This window comes from Ictalurus punctatus, chromosome 4, assembly GCF_001660625.3.
Source record: "Ictalurus punctatus breed USDA103 chromosome 4, Coco_2.0, whole genome shotgun sequence".
Taxonomy (NCBI): domain Eukaryota; kingdom Metazoa; phylum Chordata; class Actinopteri; order Siluriformes; family Ictaluridae; genus Ictalurus; species Ictalurus punctatus.
Window position 1 is genome coordinate 10560001 of NC_071284.1, and position 10744 is coordinate 10570744.

The 10744-nt window shown below is 38.7% G+C and overlaps 1 protein-coding gene and 1 long non-coding RNA gene across 3 annotated transcripts in view; one reads left to right on the plus strand and one right to left on the minus strand.

Annotated features, from left to right (window-relative positions):
- Positions 1 to 6929, minus strand: part of bmal2 (basic helix-loop-helix ARNT like 2) — a 33305-nt gene extending 26376 nt beyond the window's left edge. For both annotated transcript variants that reach the window (XM_047152840.2, XM_047152838.2), the window contains exon 1: positions 6796 to 6929. In XM_047152840.2, coding sequence (XP_047008796.1) covers positions 6796 to 6853 — 58 coding nt within the window. In that variant the 5' untranslated portion in view covers positions 6854 to 6929. The remainder of the gene's footprint in view (positions 1 to 6795) is intronic.
- LOC128629533 (uncharacterized) lies at positions 6784 to 9527 on the plus strand. Its single transcript, XR_008393874.1, has 2 exons — positions 6784 to 6908; positions 7033 to 9527. It is a non-coding gene; the product is annotated as an uncharacterized LOC128629533 (long non-coding RNA).
- The last annotated feature ends 1217 nt before the right edge of the window (positions 9528 to 10744 follow it).

Below are 10744 nucleotides of genomic sequence, written 5' to 3' on the forward strand. Positions count from 1 at the left end.
TGAAATATAATGATGGAGACAAATAGCAACTTTCACGATATGACAATTCTTTTTTTTTTTTTTTTTTTTTTAATAAACCTTAAAAGCTTCAAAAAAACCTTTAAAGCAATTTAAACACATTTAAAAAAATAATTCAAGTCATCTTGAATGACAGCAAAAGAACCTCTTTAAGAGCACACATTTTAATCGCGATGATATGTTCCTGTCTACTGAAAAGAAGTAAACAATTAGTTTCTCACACCGACCAACAGAGATCTCAAACAGAGAGCGCACGTTTTTGCTACACGAATTATACAACATACTCGGTACACTTTCATACACCACAAACCTGGAAAAGGGCTAACAATACAAGATTGCTCTAAAAATCTATGAATGCTGAAAATAAGTGGGACTGTTTTCATAACTGTTCCACAAAGTACATTCACTATTTTATGAAAGATCTGGACAATTTACCGTGTCAAGTCTGCTCCAATTTCTCTGAAAGCAGACCACGCCACGTCACATGAGAGAGTTCCCAAGCAAATATTAAATCAACTACCCATCATGCTTTACTGGGATTTCCACATTATTCATCACACTGGTATGTTTAAAGTTTTGTTGTTGATCATTACAACAATTTTGTTGATCATACAAAACAAACTGGAAAGGGCTTGTGCACACATCCATATACAGTCAGCTCTAGAATTATTGGCACCCTTGGTCAAGACTGTAAAAAGAAACTTTTTGTTATGCAAAAAAAAAAAAAAAAAAAAAAAAGTGTTTGGTTAATTAACTTAAACACACTGCAAAAATCTCTCATCTGGAGAAATCTAACCTTCACTGAACTAAATTTATTTTAGTAATTACTCATCAAAAATCTATTTTTCTAACAAAACCACGTGTCAATTATTAGCACCCTTAGAAATACAATGAATAAAATATACAAATGAATAAAATCTAACTGAAGCATGGTAAAATTTATATTTTCCCCATTTGTATTTTACTCTTTTTTTTTTTTATTCAACTGAGTGTTTAGAAACTCTTAAGTGGTTAGTAGTTTCACTGGGGTATAAATATGAAGTGACACAAATGCCAAATTTCCTTAATGGTTAATCAACATGGACTAGAGAACATGTCAACAAGATCAGAGAAAACTAATAAGTCAGATGGGAGAAAACAAATCGGCAGGAAATGGCTTTTTAAAATATATCAATGTCTACTGTTAGGGCAATAATGAAGAATTTGAATACCTCTAGATCTGTACCGAACCCCAAAAACACAGTGACCAGAATGGTTAAAGAATCACTGTGAGATGTGCAGAAGATGACAGCATTTTGGGGTTACCAAGTTTCCAAATATACAATAGGACGCCCGCTCCATTCCAGAAAACTACCTGGAAGAAGAATGCTTTTTCTTTTATTTACTAACAGTAACACTTAAAGTTCTATAGCGTAGAGTTCAGTAGAGTTCTGTGGTCAAATGGGACAAAAATAGAACTTTCTTCCAGCAAACACTGAAGGTGGATTTGGCATAAAAAGGATTGTTATACAGAAAAGTTTCCAATCCCTACATTTCAGCATAGTGGACCATCTGTAATGCTTTCATGCTGTTTTTCTTCCAAAGGCCCTGAGAAACTTCTGAGAACAAATAACATCATGGAGTCCATCTATTACCAAGAATTTTTTTTTTTTTTTTTAAATGAAAATTGACTTTTGTTAAGAAGCCATGGCTGGATCTTGCAGCAGGTGCAAATGATCTAAAAATATACATAAAAATGCAAACAAAGATGGCTCAATGGACATGGCCATCCCAGTTCCCTGAACTAGACCTGTAGAATGTGCTGAAGGAGTGTCCACAAGAGGACCTGGGACTCTTGAGAGATTGTGTATTAATGAGTGATCTCAAAGCATTATAGGAGAAGATTCAGAAGAAAGTCTATTTGTCACATATACATTACAATATAGTGAAATTATCCAAGCTTGTAAGGAAGTTAGGGTCAGAGCACAGGGTCTAACGTGACATGGCGTCCCTGGAGCATAGAGGGTTAATGGCTTTGAACAAGAGTCCAACACAGGCATCTTGGTGGTATTGAACCCGACTTTCTGATCAGTAACCCAGAACCTTAAGCACTGAGCCACCAATGCCCAAAATGACCCAAGGATGGCCATTTTAGCATTCATTCAACAACATTATGTTGACAATAGGAAGTTGTAAAAAAAAAAAAAAAAGGGTAACTCCAATGTGCCAATGACACGTGTTATATGATATATTACACACGAGATGCAGAGATCAAGGTCTTAATTAATGTTACATATAGCACCTTTAAAGAGGTTCAAAACTACAGTCTGTGAGCTAAAATAAACATGATAATCTCCTTTCTACCTTCACATCATAATGTAAAGCCATACAACACAACTCTTGTATACTACAGATACCCTAATCATTTCTTTTACAGTCCCTATCCAAATCACTGGAGCTGATAAGTTTACGAGCATGACATTGAGAAAATTTCCATAACATGTTTTCCATAGGATATCAGCAGCAACATGGAGGATGTGGGAATTCAGCTGCATTATTTCCCCTCTTCTTTCCCCACTAGCGCACAGCACCTGAAACAACTTTAAAATGAAGCAGATCTCTAAACTACTGCAACCGTTATTAACCTGGGCCTTTGCTTTCATGCCCTTGAGGAATAACTGGCGCATAGTGCTTTTCTGCAGATTGTAATCTGCTTTGCCAACTGGTCTTTCAACCCTGTCTGTCTCCACGTGTTCAATCAGAGCAAGGCAGAAGGTGAAGCAACAGCATGTGGCTGAAAATAACCTACTTTAACCTACTTCTGAGAAAGGTTTGTCTCGTGTTATCCGCCAGCTGTGTGAGTAAGGTACAAGAGGCCTTTCTCCTTTCTGTTTTCGGACTTGATTCCAAATCACTTTAAAATGTTGTGTGCGCAAATAATTTACAATTACAATAATGAGCTGTTTCATATTGTCGGTGCCAAAAACCTCAGACACTAAAATCATCTGAGTGCCAATTTGGACAGAAGTTATTACTCTCGAGGTACGGACCAAGAAGTGGTAATAAAGTTACAGAACATGCCACAGAGTTTTGTTCCATAAACTTAAAGCACTTTCTTTCTCACTTCTCACTATGCACATTTTCCATTCTAGCATTCACTCTATAACTCCCAGTTTGCAAATTAAATAATTAACTGCATGCCAGTGTTGCACTACCAGTTAGGATTAAAAATGGCAAACTTATACTCATATTCTAATCCATCTCTACTTCTAGTACACCAGTATGAACTAAAGATGTGGCTTTGTTAGCCAAAGGAATTTGAGAGCAATCAACACATCCTTCCTGTGTTTTGGTAGTTATTTAAGGTAAACAGATTCTAAATGGGTCCTGCAATAGACTGGCATCCCATCGAGTCTGTATTCCCGCCTCATGCTCGTGTTCCCGGGATAGACTCCGGATACAACCCGACCCTGACCTGGATAAAGTCCTTATTGACAAACTTTTTATACTGTAATCAATCCAGGACATTTATAAAGTCATAAAAAGGTTTGAAGTAACCAAACAAGCATCATGTTTATGGTATTTGGCAGATGCCCTTATCCAGAGCGACTTACATTTATCTCATTCATACACCTGAGCAATGAGGGTTAAGGGCCTTGCTCACAATATACTTGCTCATATAGCTGACTTCACTAAAACACACAAAGAGTAGGCAGTATGGCTCTGAATTATAGAACGAAAGACCTCAGAACATTTTCACTCTTTTTTCTGAATACTTGTGTCCATACTGCAGTTTCGGGCTCGTTTAGGGGAGTGGGTTATAATTGCAGGATCCTTCTGAACTGTAGATTGATTGTGGAATTCCATACGCCTTTTCCGTACACAGGTTTGCATAATGGTAGGCAGTAGGTTCAGCACAAGCCATTCATTTTTTCGCAGTGCTCTCAATACAAGCACTCAACCACAAAAGCATACTAATTAGTAGTGCTCTAGTCCTAGAAAAGTCAGGTTTTATATAATACATCAATAACAACCCTTCCCCCAGCAACATGAAATTAGAAAAAGTAAGTAATTGAATCAAACACAAAACTGAATCAATCACGATACTCAAAATGCGGCACAGAGTGCAGATAGCTTGAAAACCTTGAGGGCCTTTCACACGGAGCGTGATTAAGCGACGCAAATGTACGACGCGATGACGCTCTTCCCTCAAAACAATATCAAGATCACTACGTTATCATTGGTGCCTGAGAACAAAGAACTTTTTGATAAAAGTCACAGCGAAATCCATTTTCTTTCTTTTTCTGTGCTTCTTAACAGTTTGTGTGCCTTGTGGTGCTACACGCCAACATTTAAGTGAGTCTTCTCAGTGGTCAAAGATGATAGGCCGATCAGCTGAACAGTGGGTTGCGCCACCTAGTGTGCAGGCGTAAAATGCATTCTTGGTCAGCGCCACCTAGCGTGCAGGCGTGAATTAGCCGAAGGCAACAGATCATTGCGCGTTCGGTGTGAAAGCACCGTTCGTCGGCGATTCGGTTCACTTCATCGTGTCGCGCTCAGTGTGAAAGGACCTTTAGACATAATGTTAAACATGGCATAAATCTTTGTTTCAGGTCATAAATGGTAATAATCGACAACTTCTATTTTGACTGGAGGATATTTAAAGTCAGAGAGGTAAGATGGCACAACGGGTACAGTTGCTGCCTCACGGCTCCCCAGTTTGTTCCAGAGATCAGGTTACCGTTTGTATGGAGTTTCTGTACATGTTCTCCCCATGTCTGCATTTTTATCCTCTGGTTTCCTCCCAGCTTTAAGAAGTAAAATAAATCTTCTAAGTGGATTTGCTATGACAAATTGCACCTAGATGTGAATGTGGGTGAGATTGTGTGTGTGTATGGTGCCTTGAGATGGACTAGTGACCCATCCAGGATGTGGTCCCAGCTCTCACACAGCATTCCTGGGATAGACTCTGGACCCTGAGCAAAGCGGTTACTGAAGATAAACAAGTCCTAAACCACCACCAAAACTGCTTAGACATCCATCCATTTTCTGTAGCACTTATCCTACACAGCGTCGCCTGAAGCCTATCCCAGGGAACTCGGGGCACAAGGTGGGAGACACCATGGATGCGGTGCTAACCCATCGCAGGGCACAATCACACACTACGGACAATTTGGAAATGCCATTCAGCCTACAGAGGATGTCTTTGGACTGGAGGAGCCAAGCGGAGTACCATGAGGAAATCCCCGAAGCACTGTGCACACAGTGCAAAGCCGAGATTCGAACCCCCAACCAAAAAGGTGCGAGGCAGATGTGCGTGTGTGTGTGTATGTATATATATATATATATATATATATATATATATATATATATATATATATATATATATATAAAAACATACAGTATATATTGGTTTCCTCACTGCAATAATTTTTTACAGAAATTTTTATACTGTTGCATGATTATTTAGGGTACATAGATTGGGTTACACAGACTCTCTTACACAGGGATGGTTCAAAGACAATTGATTAATTAATAGATTTTGTTTTGTATGGTTAAATATACTCGTTTGCGGTGTGAAGCAGAGATCAGAGAGCAGGCCTACAACAGTCCTGAGTTTGACCTACATATTACACAAGCACTGTTTATGCATTAAGCACACTCCATATCCAGGAGCACCGACTGCAGGAAACATCACAGCACCTTGGTCATATTCCCACATCCTTCACAGATTCATTTAAGAAAGGGGGGGGGGGTGTTTGGTGTGTGTGAATTTCTCATTCCTGCTCTGAAGTCTACATACTACTATTGCTCATATACAACTAAAAAACAATAATAAAATTACCCCCCCCCCCATTTTCATACAGTGAGATATATATAGACAGAGCTCAAACACCTGCTACATTCACTTAACACAACAATAAATCTGTGTATATGTTTACTTACATCCCCTCCACAAGCTATCTATTTAAAATAAAGAAAGAAAAAGAAATACTGACTCAAAGCAAAAGCAGCGCTTAAAATAAAACAAGACCTCCTGAGCTGAAGCCAGAGCAACATCACTCAAGTTTCATGAAGTACCAGGATCATCTAGGTAATGTGCTGCTAGAAAGCTTCCCAAAACTTTCTTTCATTACCACAGTATTCTCCTTACATGTGTTTTATTAACAAGCTACTACTATTCAAAAGTAGTAATAATAAGAGAGATTTAAAGTCTTAACACAGAGGAACTGGGCCGAAAAATAAACAGTCTAATAAACAGTTATTTCCATTCAAGAAGTGTTACAGGACAATTAAACCAAACTAAGCTGCTCAAAGATTTAAAAACAAAAACAACAACAACAGACCCTCGATAAGCTAGGCTTGATATGAACTTGTGTTAGCATAGCCACAAGTAAGTTTATATTGACGGTGAACCCCGGGCCTCTCTGGAGTCTATAAACAAACTCCACAGTCAGGTCTACAGTAGTAAATACACTTGCACTAGAGATAGAAAAAGAAAAAAAAAACTGTTAATTGTGGTGTATTTTCCAAACCAGGGCAATGCGGCCAGTTCAGTACAGCAGCACCCAGCGTCAATCCTCGACTACGAGAGTTTGCTCTACTGAACTACTGACCTAGTTTGAGTGTGAACACCAATGAGAGCGGAACACAGACCGACAGCTCAGCTCAGCTCAGCTCAGCTCAGCTCTCCGCCCGCTGTGTACAGAGCAGCTCGCACTCTGTCAGCGCCAAATTAAAATAACCCACCGGTGGATGTGTCGAGAATGTGGGTTTAAACACTACCCGGTGACCTACCTGTCTCTCCCCCGGGGGCTCTGTCACCGGCAGCAGCCGCTGCATCGGTCGCCGACATGGCTGGAGCCGGTACGCCGGGGCCCAGCACTCGGATGCATGTGGAGGAGTAGGCGGTAATAAACGCTGGAGAGGGAGAGGGAGAGGGAGAGGGAGAGGGTGGGGGTGGGAGATGGGAGGCGGTGGGAAGCGAACCTTTGTACAACTGACTTTTTTTTCTCCTTCTGTCACCTAAATTAGTCGGAAGAAGCAGCGTCAAGCATGAAAACAGCACCCCCGGTACGCGATATAATCAGGACGCAGAGGTTGGAAGATACGGAGGGGGAGGGGAGGGGAGGGGGGAACACGGAAGCAGACGCTCGTGACTCCTCCCACCGCAGCCAGAGCCCGCCTCCCTCGCGCTCCATTCCCTCACGTTCCTAAATCAGCAAGTCACGCGATATGTTACGCAAGCGGAGAAAAATGCGGTCACGGATTCAATAGCGGTATGCAGAGGGAACCGGGTTAGTGGCACGAAAGTTTGCAGTGTCGGTCTATGTCTGTAGTCAACTGTCATGGCTTTATCTCGATCGTTTACTTGCTTTTTAACTGCATATTTATTATTAGACTTATTATTATTATTATTATTATTATTATTATTATTAGTAGTAGTAGTAGTAGTAGTAGTAGTAGTAGTAGTGTTGTCCAAAGGTCTGAGACCATTAGTAAATGTTTCTATTTTGCATTCTTTGCTTATCTAATACAAACATTTTCATTAGAAATTATATTATTTACAAAAACTTGATTGAAAAGTAGAATATTTGAAATATTTACCTGAATTTCCGAGTTTCTTAGTATTTGGTTTGTCCCCTTTTTGCTTTAATGACTGTGCACTCGAGCTGGCGTGGACCCTGGCATGGACTCTGGTATGGACATGTGCAAAACCTTATGATCCATTTTAGATCAAATACATTGAAGTGTCGTCTGATCACATGCTTCATTAGAAGAAATTAGACATTAGGAATTAGGCATAAAGAAAATCTGATCATTTGTACAAAGCAGTTAATATGGTCAGTATCACAAAAATTTGCTTGCATTGAAATAGGGACCTTTTTAACCCTTGTGCGTCAATTAAAAAAGTTACACATAGGTCCATAGAGGACCAAAATGTCCATGTCCAAAAACTGTCATAAAATATTATATATTAATATTTTTTTTCCACTTCCACTGACATCAGTTTTTTTTTTTACCAGCTTCAGTTCTGATCATAATTCATTACAATAAACATTCATTCATTTTCAGAATTGTAACCCTTTAAATGCTGCTTGTTTACATTATGCCACAGATGTTTTTTTTATGAAAAAATAAAACATAAATTATTTTCCATATACTAAATGCTAAGCAGATTTTTTTTTCTTTGATTATTACAGTCTTTGATATGTCAATGATTAACAACAACATTAATTTTGAGGTTCATATTTTTTATACAGTGTCAGAATTAAAAACAAAAAAACAAAACTACTACTCAGGTCCTTGTCAAAAAACTGTCATAGAAATATGATATATTATTTTTTTTTTTTTTTTTCCAATTTCACTGACTTTAGTTTTTTTTTACCAGCATCAGTTCTGATCATAACTACCCAAACATTCATTCATTTTCAGAATTTTAACCCTTTAAAATGCTGAGTTGAGCCTTTTGGGTCATTTAATTGGGTTATTTTCTGACTTGGATAGTTTTTGGGTAGTTTTGTGTAACCCAAATGCTGGGTTAGTGGCTGGGTCATTTTCAATGACAGGTGAATCAATGCCCCAAACCTGACACCTCAGCCCAGCTCCTTTGGTCAAATCAACTCAGCACAGACTGTTTGAATTCACCTCAGGTGGAGGTAGCGGTTTTCACATGGACGGTGTTAATATCCTACATTTTATGTTATTACTATTTGAGCACGTGTTAAATTATCCTATAAATGCGTTAAAATAAAATAAAAATTTCACACGAGTGCCCAACACAACATGTGTTAAATTACTGATAGTTAGGCAGGGAGCTCTCGAAAATGTATTCATTGTAAAACAGTAACTCAAAAAGTGATAATTAACTTTACCTATCGCCACAGCTTCAACAATGAATATCATGTACTGCTTCCTCATTGTTGGCGTTACACTACTACTGTCAGTTGTTTACGTTGGCTGTGAAATATGGACCGAGGTTACTATATAATTCTCTGGGTCTGCATCTTATCTGAGGCTCCGAGTTAGGGTTAGCTAGCTGGATTCTGTAACCAATCACAGTAAGGATGAGTGATGCTAACCTAGACGCTCACCTGAGTTAAAAACATTACTTTACAGCTCGCGGTAATGTTAGACATTACCATTACCCTTTTGAGAGTTAACGATAATATAGCATTACATCTATTCACCATGATGTAATACAGAGAATGGGTTAACGTTAACTACATTTAGCAATTCTTTTGGACAAAGCAAGCTGTAGTAATTAGCATTAGGAAGACAGGTTAGTGTCGTGTTTCTTCATGTATTCGGCAAATGTTAATGCTGGTTAACAGGTGCAGACAGTCAGTGGCTAACGGAACTTAGCTAGTGCAGTAATGTCGAGGCCAAAAGTTCTTTACAAGGTTAGCGTGACAAAAATAAAGGTTGGGTTTAGGTTGTAATGCTTTCCATTATCTCTGTAATGTTGGTTCATGTAATTAGGTTGTGCAAAAAAATTGATGGTGAGGTGCTAAAGGCAGGAAAATAAATATTCACAAGTTAGCTAGATGGGTGCCCGGTGGCTTAGTCGTTAGCACGTTCGCCTCACGCCTCCAGGGTCGGGGGTTTGATTCCCACTGTGGCCCTGTGTGTGTGGAGTTTGCATGTTTGCAGGTTTCCTCTGGGTACTCTGGTTTCCTCCCCCAGTCCAAAGACATTCATGGTAGGCTGATTGGCATGTCCAAAGTGTCCGTAGTGTATGAATGTGTATGTGAGTATGCCCTGTGATGGATTGGCACCCTGTCCAGGATGTACCCCGCTTTGTGCCCGATGCTCCCTGGGATAGGCTCCAGGTTTCCCCGTGACCCTGAAGCAAGGATGAGCTGTATAGAAGATGGATGGAAGTTAGCTAGATTTTCCTGGTGAGTCTACAGTGCCATTTTATTTATTAGGAGACTGAAGGTCACATTTCCAAAATTACACAATTTGGGGTCTGCAACGCAATTTCTCAGTTAAAGCCCAAAGGAATTTGTCCATATTTTGTAGCTAATAACTAATCAACACTCCTTTTGCTCTTTTACAACTTTTCAAATGGAAGGGATTGGGACTCCTGTCTTTATAGATGGCAGGGAGATTTGTAAGAAATCAACTTCAATTCTTACATTTGTCGAATGTTTTAAGGAGTTTAATAAATGTCACCTGAATTTCATGCAATTGTTTGTTTATTTTGTGAGTATTTTAGTAGAATTTTAGCGTACAAACACTGATTTTGTTAAAAGCCACACAAAATGTATTGTCCTTTACTAGAAATGCAGGTGAGTTAAAAATTAACACATGATTGAGTGAAGGTTCCTATCAATATATTTATCCATAAAACCATTTTTGTACACTAGAAAAAGCGAAAATGTTCAATAACAGTCCAGTTTACATGACATTAAATGCACCGCAATCTTCATTAGCTTTGGCTTACTTGTTTGTAATGCCCAATGGATTATAAGATTGTTACAAAGTAACATTTCCTCTGTACTATTACAGGAACATCTCAAAAATTTAGAATATTGTGGAAAAGTTCGTTTTTTTCCCTGTAATTTGATTAAAAAAGTGGAACTTTCATATATTATAGCTTCATTAAACATAAAGTGAAATATTTTGAGCCTTTTTTTTTTTGTTTTAATCTTGATGATTACGGTTTACAGCTCATGGAAATCAAAAATCCAGTATCTTATTAGAATAAAGAATTTATAATATAGAAATGTCAACCTCCTGA